The sequence below is a fragment of the Anser anser genome (assembly GCF_964211835.1).
Source record: "Anser anser genome assembly, chromosome: 7".
Taxonomy (NCBI): Eukaryota; Metazoa; Chordata; class Aves; order Anseriformes; family Anatidae; genus Anser; species Anser anser.
The window spans coordinates 24,170,682-24,187,997 of NC_139727.1; the positions used below are offsets into that span (position 1 = coordinate 24,170,682).

At 36.2% G+C, this 17,316-nt stretch overlaps 1 protein-coding gene and 1 long non-coding RNA gene across 4 annotated transcripts in view; one reads left to right on the forward strand and one right to left on the reverse strand.

Moving 5' to 3' along the window:
* PCGF5 (polycomb group ring finger 5) overlaps window positions 1-11,074 on the forward strand; it is a 60,721-nt gene extending 49,647 nt beyond the window's left edge. For all 3 annotated transcript variants that reach the window (XM_083843174.1, XM_083843172.1, XM_083843173.1), the window contains one exon: window positions 1,145-11,074. In XM_083843174.1, the coding sequence (XP_083699300.1) occupies window positions 1,145-1,192 (48 nt within the window). In that variant the 3' untranslated portion in view covers window positions 1,193-11,074. The remainder of the gene's footprint in view (window positions 1-1,144) is intronic.
* LOC310902145 lies at window positions 8,102-17,304 on the reverse strand. The gene is made up of 2 exons (XR_014586518.1): window positions 16,676-17,304; window positions 8,102-15,349 (listed from the first exon to the last, which is right to left on the reverse strand). It is a non-coding gene; the product is annotated as an uncharacterized lncRNA (long non-coding RNA).
* Between the last annotated feature and the right edge of the window lie 12 nt (window positions 17,305-17,316).

Consider the following 17,316-nt stretch of genomic DNA (forward strand, 5'->3'; position numbering starts at 1 on the left):
ATTTCTCTGCACTCCAGTTTTTAAATCCTCAGCAAGTATGTTCACATTTAGTTCTGCTGATCATTTCAGTACCCTAGCATGAAAAGTTTAAGCTGTGTAGGTCTCTGCAGTGGTACCTTTCTTTTTTTGGTCTCTGAATTTTGTCTGTCTTGCATTTGAAGGATGCAGTAAAATATTACTGGTTTTAATGATAGCTTCTGTAATAATTCTTGACTTTTCCAAATTTGCAATAAAAAAGACTTAAACTATCTATGCCCTATGGCAGAGGCTACTTAAGCCCATGCAGTTGCTGAAACAATAAGATTTTCCTGATTTTTATGCTATAGAAAATGATCAGTAAGTTAAGAGGAAAATGTCAGACTTAAATGAAATGCTGACAGAGTGAAAAAAAAAAAAAAGAGATGTTAACAACTTCCAGCAGCAAGCACTGAGATATTCTATGACACTTTCTGGAAGCCTATTCTTACCTCTCATACCACAACAGTTTTGTCCAATTAAGGGATTCAGATAGTTTATTTGCTAATTTTTCGCAATAAGAACTAATAAAAATGTATTGCTAGATCTGAAGTTGATGAGTTTGGATTTCAGGGAGGGGGAAAAGTCAGCCCTCATTTTTCAGAAAATCAGCTGACAGCAATTTGACCTGAGTTTTTTTGGTTTTTTTTGGTGGTGGTAGTGTGCTTTTTTTTTTTTTTTTAATACCAGAGGAACCTAGCTCCTGTAAAAATCAAACTGTATACATCATCTATAGATGGACCTTGTTTTACAAAGTGTAAAATTTTAGGATTATGTCAGCAATGCAGACATAAGAGGATTTATTTGAACATTCCAGTATGTGTCATAAAACATAAAAATCATGAAATACATAAAATTCAGATACAGGAATTTTATATTTATGACAAATAATTACAGTTGACTTAGAGATAAGATATAGATTTGAAGTACAGCTATGGAATTAATTGTTGAAATGTATAGAATTATTGCATATATATAAATAAAACTGATTGCAATATATATGTATCATAGGGAGAAGCTCTGGCTATTCTTAAGGCAAACTTTAATTGCATTTCCTTAGTATTTTTTGTGAATTATATCTTCATGTTATTCTTGTCTGTTGTTGTTTTTCTCTTGCTTTTGTTTTTAGTCTTATCCTATGGTACTTCAGTATCGACCTAGAATTGACTTCGGTTAGACCAAAGGGCCAGATCCCACTGAGATGAATCCTGCACTATTTGTTTACCCATCGACAGATTGCACAATGAATGGATGTGCCTGGATTAGGGGGACACAACCAGATTTTCAGCATGCAAATAAGGACATTGTCTTTCTTAAAATTGTCAGTTGCATCTTTGTTGTTTCTATTAGAGCAAGCCAAGTGCCATTCTGCTACTGAAATGTGCATAAGATATTTGTGAATTTTACAAGTGTGCTGCAAATCATAGCCAAAATCATGAAGTGTACAGTCCAGATTCAAAAACTATGGAATATTTTTTGCTTGTGTGTTAGAAAATTTTTCTGGTCCTAATATTGATTACACTAGCAAAATGGCAAAGTGCTCATTCCATGTGGTGTTGCAGTTTCACACACTTACTATTTTACTGAATATTGTTGTTTAAATCATAGAGTACTGTACAAATAGCTAAGGATTATACCTTGAAGATATTTTGTATAGAAAATATATTTAGAAAAGTGGTGATTGTGCCACTACCTTTTTCTTGATAAGCTTCTCATGGGTCCAGGTATAGCTCACTCATGAGTGTGCAAGAGTTCTTTTGTAGTGAATGAAGATTAATTACCCTTAACAAGAGATGTTTAACATGATAATTCAAAAAAGTAATTTTAAATTGTCTAAATAGACTCTGCCAATATTGCTTAAAAGCATAGCAGCCTTTGTGATTGCACTTTTCTATGGCTACCCTAAAGATTGGAATTTGGGATACAGCTATTTTTGGAAAATGGCTTCTGGTCAGGTTACATTTCTTCTAATAAAGCCTTCATAAAAATGAAGTTAAAATAATTTATCTATGAAACAAATTTCACTGTTGGGTTACAGCCAAGGCAAAATTTACACATAGTTATTGCACTTCATGGTAAGCACTTCCTTTTAAGATTGGGTGAAGGAGCACTTCCTTTTAAGATTGGGTGAAGGTTATGCTAAAAAAAAATAACATAGCTTTAATTACATTATATATCTCTTGTGACTATCTGGGGCTTAGAATTCATTGTAGAAATTTTTCACTAGTTGAAGCCATGTCATAAAACTATTTCCATAAAATTAGAGGCAATGCAATACTGAAGATAAGCAGTCTGACCAAAATAATTGTTCGGATCATTGTTTTTTTCCTAAGGTCTGGTAGTGCTGGATAGAAGAGTGATTGTTGCCTTAGGTGTTGCAAGCAAAATTGTTCAAGTATAGAATGTCTATTGAGGTTTCTGGTGATGTTGCAGGGAGCATAGTAATGCATGTTTCCTGTAGTCTTCCATTGTCTTTGCTCTGCTTAAAAATCAAATGAGTTTTTTACTTCAAATTCCGTGGAGATATCTGTAGTTCAGTACCTTTATATAATTTCTACTTAATACACACCTGCTAGTATTGTAGATAGCTATTTACTTTCCTATGCCTTTTGCATGCAACAGAAAAGAACCAAATCAACTTTTCAGAAGCTAATCTAGTCGTACTTAGGACAAAGTGAAAATTCTATCTTGAAAACCTTGGGACCAGGTATAAAAGATAGATGCAAGGCTGTAACTCCTTTTTAAATGTATATTCACGTACGTTAGTATGTTTCTGTAGGAGAAGCGTGTATGTTGTGGATTAAATCTGGCCCCCTTAGTGTTTGCAGGAGTTGCAACGTTGATGACCTGAGGAACCCGTACATAGTTAGGTTAAGTCCTGCCATTGCACTCCAAAGCCCGTGTGACATGCAGAAATAAAGATGCTGTCGGTAGCAGTCTGTTTAGGAAACCTGCCATTGCAGGTCAAGGTTGCACATATTGTGCAGATGCCAGTGAACCTAGGGAAGCAAAACGTTCAGGAAGGTGCTGCTCCTTTCTACAGGCATAACGTGCTGACTGGTACAGGCACTGCTTCGCCCACCCTGTGGGTGGGAACAGGGCCACATGCTGGCTGCAGGAAGTGGTCATCTTTTCGTCCACACGGTGTATAATGTGCTGCTACTTGACAGAAGTGAGAAGAGACTCCGTGTAGGGAGGGCACTGTTTCTTTGCAGAGAAAAAGTTCTTTGTGTGCATGGAGGTCCTTCTCAAGGAGCAGCTTGTCAGATCAGAGCATGCATTCTAATTGCAAGTCATTGTTACCTTTAGTATATACAATTGTTTTATATGGTATAAATAGGATATTATTTGTAAATATTTACGTGCACATGCAAATGACACCTTACAGTTTTTTATATATTTCACGTGTTTTTATACCAGAATTTTCACTGTAGATTCACCTAACATAAAATGGCTGTTTCAGTTTATCATGAAACAATACTACTCTTCAGCATAATTTCTGCTTGGTTTGGGGGACAGTTTTTTTTCTCAAGAATTGCTCTTGCTGTTTCGACAAATTTGAACAGATTTGATGGGGAAAAAGAAAAAGAACAACGTGTTAATTTTAATGCATTTTCAGTTGTCTTACACAGAACTTTTCATCCAGCAAGCAGGACCCTTGAAATTTGACTACTTTGTGATGTTTTCTGAATGACATCCTGATAGAAGATTTGATGTTTAATGACTTTATGTATTCACAATTCAGAGAACCATGAATTTGTCTTGATCAAAATTGGATGCTGTTAATTCATGGTATTTTTTGGGTGTAACTTAAAGCTAGTTCACGGAAGGCAAATCTTCATTTTAAGTATGGAAAATACAGATAGATATGATTTAATGTTCCCAGCTGAGAATTATGGCCTTAAATGCTTTTAAATGCATATAATCTAGCCAACTACCTACAATTTATGCATTTCTGATTTGATGGCACAGCGCCTGAGTGCTGTTCTACTTTAATAGTTTTAGTAGCAGTGAAGTGCCAGTGAAATACATATCTAAACTGGGCAGCTTGTATAACACAGGCATCACCTTTTTTACAGGGAAATTCTCTTCTGTATTGTACGTATGTGGCATGTGTCTACAGATAGGCATATTTGATTCATTTGTGCCAATTAAAAATACCTGAACAACATAGGAATGTGAGAATGCATGTACAGATTCCTGTGTGCCAAAGATGGAGTAAGTGGAATGAGTAGTAAGCGTTCTACTAGAACTGCACCGTATTCCATCACAGAGCAGATTACTGTATACAGCGCACACTTTCTGAAGGTTTCCATGACAAAGTGTCACCACTGCATGTTTGTAAAGAATAGGAACATAAAAGAAGTGTTGCTGCAACTGTTTTTCTTAGGCTTTCCCGTATTGTCAGCACCTAGCCGCAGAAGAATAAGACCTAAAAAATTCGACACTACTACCTAAACTTGCTGTCTCTTATTTAGCACATTTGGTGCTTTTTTTTTTTTTTTTCTGAAAGAGAAGAATTGTCTCTGCTTTTGTTTTGGGTAACGTATTAATGAAAGTTTTAAGCAACTTTTCATTGGGCATAGCTGTGTGCTGCATTTGTCTAGTAACAAACTACCTAGAATTTACAAGTGAGATCCTATAAAATCTCAAACAGTATAGAATTCGATAATCAAGAAATGTATTTTCCATCATGCCTTGCTACAGTGCTCCTAGCTAAGGCCCTAGTCCTTTAAAACACATTTTTATTTGGATGAAATACCAAATAAGATTACTACGATAATCTTAAGTGACTCATCACTACTGTACTTACCGCTCACATGAGTTCTTCTGGGATTTGGGTCCTAGCAGTATGCAACACTCTTAAGTATATTGGGCATACTCAGCTAGCTTGCAGCTATTATGCAAAAAATAATAATAAATAAAATAAAAATAAAAAATATGAAAACTATTATTTTGACTTTACCGAAAATGTTATATAAAGTGCCTGATTATTAATACAGAATATATTTTAAAACCATTATTTGCATTTGGCAGGGTAATATTTCCTTCTGTATCTTATCAATGGTCTTAATATTTTCAGCAAGAGTATTTCATAATTTTTCTGTACTGAGAAAGCCTTCTTTCATGTGAAACAAGCAGAAAAATAAATGTTCTGTCAGTTTTTTTTCAATTTCAAATTATCTGTCTCAGTAGAAACTATATGAAAAGAATACTTCTATATTGAAGTTATTTCATTTTCTGTGTGAGGTGACCTTGAATTCTGAATCTTGATCTTTTTTCTCCTAGGCTCCAAAGATCTGACTCTACTTTTCTCTGCTGCAGTTATCAAAAACAGTTCCAGTATATCTGTAGGAGAAGAGATTATCACATTCCTTTTAGGCATAAGATAGACTCTCTCTTCTCCACTGCAGACAAAGTGATGGTGCAGAGTTCCCATCTCACCCATTCTACATGTAATTTTTAGGCATGGCTTTGTAAGAGAACTAAAGAATTTCTCTGCTGCTTTCTAAAATAGCAAAAAGTGCTAGTGTTTAGTCTTTAATTGAACCAATCACTGAATTGTATTGTTCCTTTTGCTTGCGACAGAAGGAATAGTCTCCAGCTCTGCCAGGTACTACAGCTGGTAGAAATTCTGTAGAATAGACAATAGTTCAAAAACAATCTTAAGTCACAAAATAAATGTACTGAGCCCTGTTTATAGAGGGAATGCATAAAATACTGGTCAAAAACATAGAATAATCAAACTCATTTTTATCCTGGAAAAGACCCAAAGCAGTTAAGACATGTTCCTATCCACAGCAAGTATATAAACATTGTAGAGATGCTTAAATCAAGAGCATGGTCCAATTTCTTCACTTAACCTAGACAAGCTGAAAGCAAGTGTTCAAGAAAGTGGATAATTATAAAAGGTTAATTTGATGATTAATTTACCTTTACAAAGGGACAATCACGTAGGTACAGCCACTACTAAGATAGAAGAATGTGTGGCGTGTCCCTTCACAGTTAAAACCCCGCAAATCTTCTGGTCTTGTAGTATAAAAATAGTTTCATAGCTAAGACTGAACAGGATGGAGATTCTCTTAAGAGCCAGGGACTATTAAAAGAGTTTGCAGAAGACAGCAAAGCAAAACAAACCCAGACTATGTGACAGACCTCCTTTTGCAGTACAGATACCAAATTGCTGATTGTTATGACAGCACCTTTTTGGACAGAGGGCACACCTGAACTGAGTCCAGAAAAGCTCCACAGCATCAGTTTTCTAGCTCTGAGAGCCAGCAGGTGACACTCTGCATCTCCACTGCATGTCTTAGAACAAGTTAGAAGCAGGTGCCACCGTGACATTAAAAAAGCTAATGCTTAATGCCAAAGAAATTCATGTTTTCTTTTGGAATTAAGTTAGTCTCTCCTGGATTTCACCAAAATGTTAACAGTTCTGCATTTTGAATCCTTTATATCCAATTTGAATGAGATAATGCTTCCATGAGGTGTTCAGCTAGAGAAGTTTGTTTGAGGAAGGATCACAGTCTACTGGAGCATGTTCCAGGATGGATTCCACGATTCAAGGGGTTTGATTCACGCTAAAGGAAACGTGAAAAGCTTCCAACTGCTCCAACTACTAGTTTTATGATGTATGGGGAATCTAGTCTTCAGGCCTCAGTTGAAATGTCCTTTTGTAGGGATATCCTCCAAAAGACTTGTAATATTTTTTCTTCGTAAGCAGATCTACCTGTTTAAGTTTTTTTTGTTTTGTTTTTGTTTTGTTTTGTTTTTTTCCACTACTATACTGCCCTTGGATCAGGTAAAAACATCAGATTCCAGAATAGGAGATCTATTAAGGGATTTCTAACTGAGAGATTCTTCCACCCAAGTTATCTGATAGCAAGCTACCTGACTTCAGAAGATGTATAACACAGTTAAAAAGGATGTTGTTTTGCTCTCTAGCAAGCAGTTTAAATCCACGCAGTGCTGGTGTGTGGCAATGAAATGGAAGAGCTCTGTAGACTGGTGGATAAGCCCAGGCTACCTTTTGTACCTGTACAGAACCAGAGAGCTGGTTCAGTAGACTCAGGATGGAGAAGACATTCTGGAATGAAAGGTGTCTGCAAGTGGATTTTTTTTTTTCTCTAATCACATTAATTTTAACCAAAGAGAGGCATTAATTGGGATTTGCATGTTTATCTAAACCATACAGTGTACTTTTATTCGAAGTAAGTCGTATTTTTAACAAAAAAAATCTAATAAGGTTTAACAATGTGACAGATAACAGGGTGAGATGAACAGTAGTTACTGTGCATTTTCCTTTTTTGTGATTGTGATTGGACGGCAAAATAAGGGTTAAGAGTTAGTTGCTATATCAGGTACAAGATTGCTGCAACAGTAAAACATTTGTGCTGCTAGTTAACATACTGAGGTTTGTGTTCCAAATGAAGTTGTAATAAAGATGTTTACTAAGAAAGTGAGAGGCACATATTTTATGATGGTATTCTACTCCTAAAATTGTTTTGTATTATAGCATATTGAGTAAATAGACATTCTTGCTGTTCTCTCATGAATTTTGATGCAGTAAAATGAAACTTGCCCCCTTTATACTGAAAAATATAACATAACTAATCGATCTTAAAATATTCTTCGTTGTCAGATACTTAGTTTGTTCACAAAAAAAAAAAAGGTTTCTTTAAAAAACAAATTATTTTTATGGATAATCTGATTGCCTAATAGTTTTAAAGGACCTATTTAATACCAAAGTTAAGCCACCCAGAAACTGACTTGGAATAAGGCACTGGAGCGCAGTGGTGGAGAGCTACATCTGGAGCTGGTCCAGCAGAACTTCCTGGTGGTGACTGCGTGTGTCACCAGCTCAAGGGGTAAGGCGTACCTACAAGTTTCCAAAACAAACTATAAAACAAAAACGGGACTAGCGTAAAGTTAACAGACCTAGAGTAGCTCTATGAGTATAGCTAACGTTCAAAAAGAGCACAAAGGCTTGCATTACTGATGTGTCTGCTATACCTGGCCTGTGAACTAATCAAATACTTCGGTGTGCTGTCAATCCTGTAAACCTTCCGAAGCACAAAATATTCACCAAGCTACTTTGGCATTTTCTAGTTGTAGTGCAGTGATATTTTGGAGGGTGGAAAGGACAGACTTGGAAGATGAGAAAATATTATGTTTTACAGATTTTTATAGATATTTTTTTAGCAAATGGCATTGCTGTCCTCAACATGAGACCATTGATTAGCAAGAAGTCGATTATTTTACTTGTGCAGTATAAAATACAATAAAGAAATCTAAATACCCTAACTTCCTTTTCCAGAATAGTGAATAACTAAACTGGAAAGTAATAGGGCAAGTTAATTATTTAGTTGACTGAAATATTTCATTCTAAAAACTTACTGGTAATAATTTTTTTCTCAAATACGAGCTTCTTAAAATAAGCATGAAGCAGTGCATCATTTTTTCCCTTATTGCAGACTTAACTGTTGACAGGAAAGTTATTTTGCCTTTTTTTTTTTTTTTAAATGCAGAGCCTGAATTGTTGGATGTTCCAGGCTCCTGAATAGATGCTATAGAGTTAGTCTCAATGGATTTTCTTTGGGATGGGGGCCTAAGTGTCCTTATATAAGCTGTGATCCAAGTTATGATAAGAAAGGAGCCTATGGTGAGCAGTAATAATGTTCTAATGCTTCCTTGCATTTGATCAGTAGCTATTGGTTTTTAATATAACAGCCCTCACAGTACTTAGGAACTCATAGAACATACTGTGTTGTTATGTTGCTAATTTGTTTTAAAATATAAAATGTTTTAAGCTTTTTGTCAAAAGTGATAACATCATATTACAAATAAACCTTTTTGTGGTTGTAAAATTTAGCTTATAAATCATTCAAATTGAAGTGAAAAAACACAGGTCATTGTTAATGACAGTCTATCCTACTATTAAGAATATATGTATTTTTGTAAAGGAAAAGCACTTGTAGATATTTAATCAGTCCAATATCTATCTATGTTAATGTTTTGGAAAAAAAACAAAATGCTGCTTAGAGAATCACTTACATATTTTTATTTGTTGTGCTCAGATGCATTTTCTGTTGATTTATGGAATGTTTATTCTGTGTGAAGCTGTATAGTTAGTACAGCTGGGCTAAATGCATTTGTTACCTGAACTTAATGAAATGGATGTAACTCTGCTGTCATATATTCTGTCCGATCAGAAACCTGTTTGCAAAACATGGATTGGTGGTGCTGTTTTTCATCTTTGATATTAGCTTCATCCTGCCTTAGATCATTCCTACATCATAATAATTATAAAAATACTAGCAGACTTTTGTGGTGTTTGTGTTTTAATAGATGTTTTAGGGCATATTTGGTTATTCAGTTATATCTTATTATACTTACGAACATTTATATAAAACAGTGACAAAAATTTACATATGGTATTTAAAATGCGATTCCCCCAGATGAAAAATGTGCCAGATTAGTCAAGTTTAATAATTTTCCTCCAAAGGAAACTACTGCTAGGTACATGCATGGAATTTGATTGCATCACTAAAGTTTATGAATATTTGTACAAATAGTGTTTTGGTTTTTTGGCTTTTTTGTTTGTTTGTTTTTAATCCAGAATAATTCATTTCTTGTAACATTTTGAGGCTATTCAAAACTTCATCCTTAACTATATTTTGACTCAATGTAGTGGATTTACACAGTTTCAAAAAAAAAAAAAAAGATCAAAACAGAGAATTTTATTGGAGTACTAGTAGAGACTGGTGACCACATTTGTTTGTAGTTATTCATGTACAGTCCAAATTTTATTTACTTGTTTCAGTGAGATTCTACAGGGTCTTCTCAGTGGTTAAAGTCTTCAGTGGAGTTACTTTGTGTAGTTGCCATTGTAGCTAAGACTCGAAATGGCCCAGAGGTCCCACTTCCTCACTGAATTTTCTTTCATGGTTGGCTTGTTCAATGTCTAACTAATATTGTTTAAATTTAATCTTATTATACTAACCTTCCTGTAAGTAAATAAATTTTGTAACATTCAATGTATACACTAGCAGTAGTTTCAGTGTTATAAACAGCTGAGTAAATACTTGCAGAATTGTGAAATAAGGGGAGAATTTCACTTGAACTATGAATATTTGTCACAACAGTATCTTATTAATATGCATGCTTCACAAAGATCTGTGAGTGATCAGTTTCTAATGTGTTTTATTATTTGAACATTGTACATATTTATAACTTAAGAGCTAATTTACATATGGATTCGTTGGGGGTCAACATCTCAGGGTCCACAAAGTAGCATTTTAAAAACTTAAATCCATTTGGGCTATGAATGCAATACCAGTGTTGCAGTCTTGTGTCTCCTAAAGAGCCAAATACTTTGTGTTTCAAAGTGTTTAAAAACACTGTAAATTTCATCCAGTTCTACCAAAGGAATATTTTTTCATATGTGCTGACATCATTAGAAACTGAGTTGTGGCCCTGGAAAAAATGAGATGCCTATAACTGAGTTAGCACTAGAGAGCAATTTAACAATTAGGTAAATGAAGTGCTGGCACTAATTTCCATTTTGACAAAAAGCTGTGGTACTGCCTTTTGGTGCATGTTTGAAGATGCATCTACATTTGTAAACAAGGTTTTAGAGCAGTAGCTCACGCTAACCCTGTAAATGGACCTGTTCAAATCTTGTGTATTAAATATGACTGATATGTAATATTTATAATTATGTAACTACTTGTAAGTTTCAGTACCAGTGATGTTAAATGGAGTGCTTCATGCTAATGTCAAGAATGTTCACAGCACCTTTATAACCACTGATAACAAATTGCAGTTTGGTATGACCCATGTGCTGCAAGATGCCTCTAGCCCAGTTGGATTAATTTTATAAAAAAATCTAGATGAGCAAGAAGTATAACTAATCTGCTTACTAGCACTGAATTGCTCCTTTCTCAAAGCAATAAATATATTCATGTTGTAACATCTGTTGTGCAGCCTACATTCGAGTTGTTTTGTTGCATTGTTTCTATATAATTTATTTTGTGCAATAAAAAAATCTCTGGTTTTATCTGACTTTTTCTCTAATTTGTAACAATACTTCAATTAAAACCTTTGCTAGCTTTATGGCTTAGTCATGGAAGTAGGTGTAGTATCAACTCACAGAAACGCAAAATTGAAAATGGAATGCAGAAATGTTTTACCTTATAGAAAAAGCAGAATGTACTTAAATGGCCTAATTTTGTTCTCATTAATGTCAAAGGGAGCATTACCATTCATTTTCGTGGGTGCAGAGCCTGCCAAGCACTAAAGTTGACTGGATATGGCACCCCATCTGCAAAATATACACACATACTGAGTTATTGAGAAGAAAAACAATGGAGGAAGAGATGTTATTCAGGAAAACTCGTGTTTTTTACCTGAGATGTGAAACCTGTAATACCGCTGCATGAGATCTGAGATGTTTCAGATTAGGAAATAATAGAAAGGGTTGCTGATTAAAATGACCTGAGACAATAAGCATTTTGCATCCTCTTGTAAAATTCTTCTAGATGCTAGCAGAAAGAAGATGATAACTTCCTGTGAACTCAAAATGTGAAGGTGTATATAGTATTTTGCAATATGTACATACGATTAAGTGAAACACATTTTCCATGGCTGGTTTAGATTTGTTAGCAATGCTGCAGTTTGCTGATACACAGGCAAAGAGCAGTTATGTGATGATATTTGCTGCTATGAGAACCTGTGCAACAGGAGGAGTGCAGCTTATCTGTCTTTCTTTTGAAGCTTTTTCTTGTTGAATATTTGACGTCCAAATATTTGGAATATGTTATTATATAAGTTTTGTCAAAGGTCATACTCTATGACCTTAGAAATAATAATTTCCCTTCTTATAGATGTGTTCTTGAGACTGGTCAATCAAGGAAAAAAAAAAAACAAGCTGTGTAATGCTTCTACAATATTTATGAAACAGAAATTCGTTGAATGGTATTTAGCTGCAAAATTCTGCTCCTAAGTAGGGAACAATGATTCTTCAAACAAAATTTCCAGGAGAAAAAAAAAAGTGTTGCTGATTAAATTAAAGATTTACTTTGTTTCAGGCAGCTAAAAAAAGAATCATTACAGGAAAAACACGCAAAGGTCTAGTAACAAATGCATAATCAGTCATCAGTCCTGATTATGATTTATTGAAGGAGGAATCTAAGTCCTTCCTGGAGCCAGAGCTGCAGGTAGGTGGTATACAAACAGCTATTTACATTGGGGTGTAGTTTATGAATTTCCCTGTTAATAGAACTGTGATTCAAATTGTTTTATATCGTGTTTTATTTTTTATTATTATTATTCTAGAGGAGCATATGCTGTGCAACATCTATAGGCAAGATTGTTTTTGTTTTTTTTTTTTTTCAGGAGAAAAGTGATTTAGTAATCTAGTTTTCATTAAAGAAACAGAAATTTGCTGGCAATATGTAATATGAGCACCTCGTTCCAGTGGCAGACTTCCAACATCTTCATTTGGAAAGAAGACTGCTGCATTCATAATTCATAAAAGCATTGGCATCTATCCCATTAAACTAACACAGGAAGAGAAAACATACTCAAAAACATTCTGTCCATCTTTTCTAAACTATTTATAGGTGGAGTTCTGTCTTTTTCTGGACTACACAAAAAATACAGTAAGTACATTTATAGATAGGAAAAATAATTACAATAATCAACCTATTGATAAAAAGCGCTGTGCTTAATACCAGGTATGGAGGAATTTTAAATTTCTTGGATTTAATTTCGTCCTCTGGTGACTGAAGATGCATAACGTGTGTGTGCCAGTGCCTCTGCAGACTTCCAGTCCTCTTGTCAGTAGCCTCTACAGATTTAAATGTTCTGGGACATCTGTAGACCTGGCAGACCTTGTTACTAGCCAGTATTCTTCCTTTATATTTTCTGTTTATGTTCTTCTCAAAATAATATAATTTTTGTCTTGACTACTTTCTCAAATGTGTTTTATTCTAATGCTCCTCCCTCTAAAGTACTAAAAGCGATGCAGACAAAGAGAGTACCCTGTACGTTCATCTTCGTGTCCTTATGCTGCACCCAACATTGAGATTCCTGAACATCTTGAAAAGTGGTCTCAGGAAGTTCAGCATTACTCCTGTGCTTTGCTGGTTTATGATGCTGAATTTTTAAACCATCTTATTACACATGAAGAACTCCCAGCAGGAATATGGCTTTGAACAGCTGATCTAATGGTATTTTCTGAGACAGATAATGCATTTTTTTAAGAAATAAATGATTTTCTTGTTATATAAGGGGCTACTTACCCAATTTCACAGGAGCTGCAAAATTCAACAGAGTATCTTGAAAATCTTGTTCATGTGAACAAATCAACTGTCATCAGGCTTGATGTATTTTACCATTGTAAAAAAATAACACTTGTTCTGGTGTTCAGCACTAGGGTAGCTGAAAATAACAGATTTCCTACTATTTACTGTAAACCCTGCTATATAGCATTGTATATTGATTATGTCATAGGTTTCATACTTCATGTATGAAACGGTTTCAGAAGCTATCTATGCTACAGCATCGAAAATTGGCCGTCTGGACAGCATTCAATTCCTCAGAGTTCTGGAATGTGTTTGAATCCTTTAAAAAAAAAAAAAAAAAAGAGGTGTCCTTCTCCCTTGGAAGCGACCAACATCCAGAATAGCACCTGTACTGTGAAGTGTGTTCCTTCTTCATCTTCAGTGCTGATTGCGTTCTAATGCTAAACAGCAATATCAGGGATTTCATCTAGACCCTTTCTCTTCCTGTAAATGTTTACCTCACACTTTTGTTCTCTGGTAATGAAAATTCTTGGAACAAGAAAGAAGAAGAAGAATAGGCTTGGACCTGTATTGGTAAATAAAGTTCTGTAACTTAGAGCAGTCAGCCTACCCCATTCTTCTCATGTTCTGCTGATTGCCAGAACCTTTCTTCTCAGCATGAAAAGGTGGTTCAGGAGTACCTTACAAATAAACAGTAGGACATTGCTAATCTGCTTGAGGTAAGCGATATATTACTTACTTTTCAGTTTCTGAATAACTGCGATTTTGAAGAGATCTCTGGCTAATATTTTGAGAGAATGAATGTGCTCGTTCAGAGCATTACCCATCTAATTCAACAATTTATTTATTCATAGAGTGATAAAAAGGTGACAGGCTAGTGGAAATGTGTGTTAATATAAAAATAAATAAATCATGCTATAGCTTATTTAGAGAAGTTCTACTGTGAAGGATAGAATTTGCACCGTTCCTGTTTTCAACCAAAGGCTGCTATAATTTGAGTTCTTTACTTGCTGTGAAAACCACAAGGAATCGCAGCATGATCACAGCATGAAGCCAAAGAAGTGTTATGTAGACGCTTGATCCCGTAGACAGGCATGTGATTAAAGACTATTCACATGTGTGACCTGCAACACGTGCACAGGATTTTAGTGATGCTATTATGGAAATATCAATTGGCTTGCTTAGTGGCATGTTCTCCACTTGTTTTACAGATTGTATGTAAAACAAGAAAATCGCTGGGGAAAACAGATGCCTAGCATGTCAAAGGAATCTGAGGTGCTTTGTAAATTATATGTTTAAAACATACATATGCAGGAGGGGCTTTGCTATAACAACATGGCCATAGGTGAAAGCAGAATCGAGCAAGCAAGTAATACCACCTTCAGCTGCAACTCACGAAGATAAGTTTTCAAGGTAGCAGTAACTTGAAATCACAATTCACATTGAAATTTGCTCAGGCCTGTCCCCTGACTTTGGAGAAAAGTGCCCAGAAAAAAAAGTGCATTAGCGAGGCAGCACTGTGCTGCTGTGCCGGCTGGGTTTGAACTGAGGTACAAGGTATGTTTCTTAGTCCTCCCTTTTTGCTACTACGAAGCTTAGACTTAGTTTCAGCCACTGTTTGCAGTCCAACATTGAGGCTTTCTAAAGAACATGACCTTGGAAAACAGTAGAAGGGCATCTTATAGCCTTACCAGAGCAGAAAAAAATAGACAATAAATAAAATAATATTAAAAAGAAAAAAAAAAAAGGAAAGAAAAGGTGTCCTGCTTATGGTAGAAGATAAAAGGCTTCTTGGTGTGGCCGTAGGCCTGAGGCTGAGGCTGTGAAGCCCACTGCAAGACAGTCTGTAGGGTTACAGGTTGCTTGTTGATGACTACTTTGGGAGCATAGGTCCTGGGAAAGGAAAGCCACCTGTTGTGAGGCAGCTCTCGTCTGGTCTGCTTTCATTTGCCCACAAATGATCACTGGAATAAGAACCTTTATTTGGGGTGGCGGCGGTGGAAAATAATGTTGTAAGGAGCGCAGAGCTGTGAATATAAATAAAACATTTCTGTGAGAAAGTGAGCACTAGATAGTGCTTCATACTATTAATAGTTTCTAAGAAAAGATACCATGTCCCAAGAGCAAAAGCATACTGTCTTGTAGCCTGCTGCTAGGAGGACTTATCTAAATGTAGTCCCCACAGAGGCTGATGATTGTTTCCATTTACTCTCTAAGTTGAATGTGTTTTTTTCCACTTCAGTGCAGGATCAATTATACGTATCTCTGAAAGCCCACAGGTACAAGCACCTCTAACTCAACGGACTACAAGGCACACACACATTTCTAATTTAAGGAGCCAAAGCTTAACCGAATCTGTATCTCCTCATGCATCAGTAATATTCAGAAGAGGAGGAGAAACCCAGCTTTGTTTGAGTGATGACCCATGAAGGTTGCATTAGGAATGTTCAAAGCATCATAGATCCATTCCAAGCAGCACAATTAATGCTCCAGTTGTGCTCCTACTAAAGTCACAGAGATGGCAGGAGGATTCTTCCTGACTTCTCTGGGTACAAGAGCAACGCCCAGGTGCTGAAGTGATTCCGAGTAAAAATGGGGATACAACATCCTCACACAGCTGACTGCTATCAACAGAGCAGTGGGGATGTTTGCAAGGCCCAGCTCCAGAGTAGGACATGGAGAAAAGAGGAGTCTGTCCCAAGGAACGGGAGGAGATGTTCCTCTGTGGATCTCCACAATCACATGGATGAAGGCTTCTTTAGCCACCACCCACACCCAGTGCTTTTGTCAAGTGTGGAACACATATGGAGAGCTTGTGCTTTGCACTGAAAGAAAAATTCCTTTCTGACAATTTCCCAAAAGCCCCAGGCAATTTTTTTCTGAAGTCAATGGCAAGAAAAAACAATACTGGAAGGTGAGAAAGCAAAGATACTCGCTCAACAGTGAGAGACCTTCGGTAGCATGGGGAGGCTGCAAACATAGCAGCAGCAAAGGAAGAGGGTTCTGTGACTGGAAAATGCCTTATTAAACAGAAAGAACTACAGAAGGTTTAAAATATAATTCACTGAATTGTACATCAAAGTAGAAGCTAAGGAAAGAAGCTGGGCTTTTGTTGTTGTTTTTGTTTATTTTTTAAAAATCAACTTATTAATGGCTTTATAGATGTCCTCCATGTTCATTAATATCTGGCCTTTTTCCTGTGCCAAGGCAACACTTGAGCCCTAAGCCATTAGGACAGAATTTACTGCTGTTTATGATCAGTACAGAGCAGCTGTTCCTTGGGTTCAGATGTGACAAAGTGAGGATTTTGACCTGTAAATAATGCCTTTCCAGTGGCAAGGCAAAAAACTAACCTTAAATGCAGGAGACAGCTGCCGAGAGTTATCTTAAGGTTGGAAAACCCATCTGTGTGCAGTCTGTCATCAGTCGTGACCTTTAGGAGCTTGGTGTTAGTTAAATAGTATAGCTCCATAGCCAGGCAGCATACCAAACAACACCCAGCACATCCAGCTCTCTTACGTGGTAAAGATTTCTGAAAAACATCCTTAATCTCCAGGATCTGTTATTTTCAACAGGTGATGTAGCTGGATCTGGGCTCTTCTGATGGCATTTATGCTGGGCAATTGTACAGAAAACCTTAGGTAAATTGCTCCGATACCCTGACAGCCTGCAAAAATCAGAACAAAAAGGGAGGCAGTATTCAGGAGCTGTTGACAGGAATGTGCTGGACCTCCATGTTTTAAGCTCATTAGATACGATACATCACAGATACTTAGTTAAACTGCTGAAGGACTTCACTCACCATCTTTTGTCATCAATTCTGTTTGAGCAGCAGAAGCCAACAGGCTTGTGAAGCCATGAGCTTTTTCAGTTAATTTACCAGCAGAGACTACTCTGTCTGCTCTTCTGGCTTCTGCCAGAAGCCCTACCTGAGGAGCCAGCTGTGTTGTGTTACCAATTTCTGTCCTCTCAGGTTGGATCCCCTAACAAATCA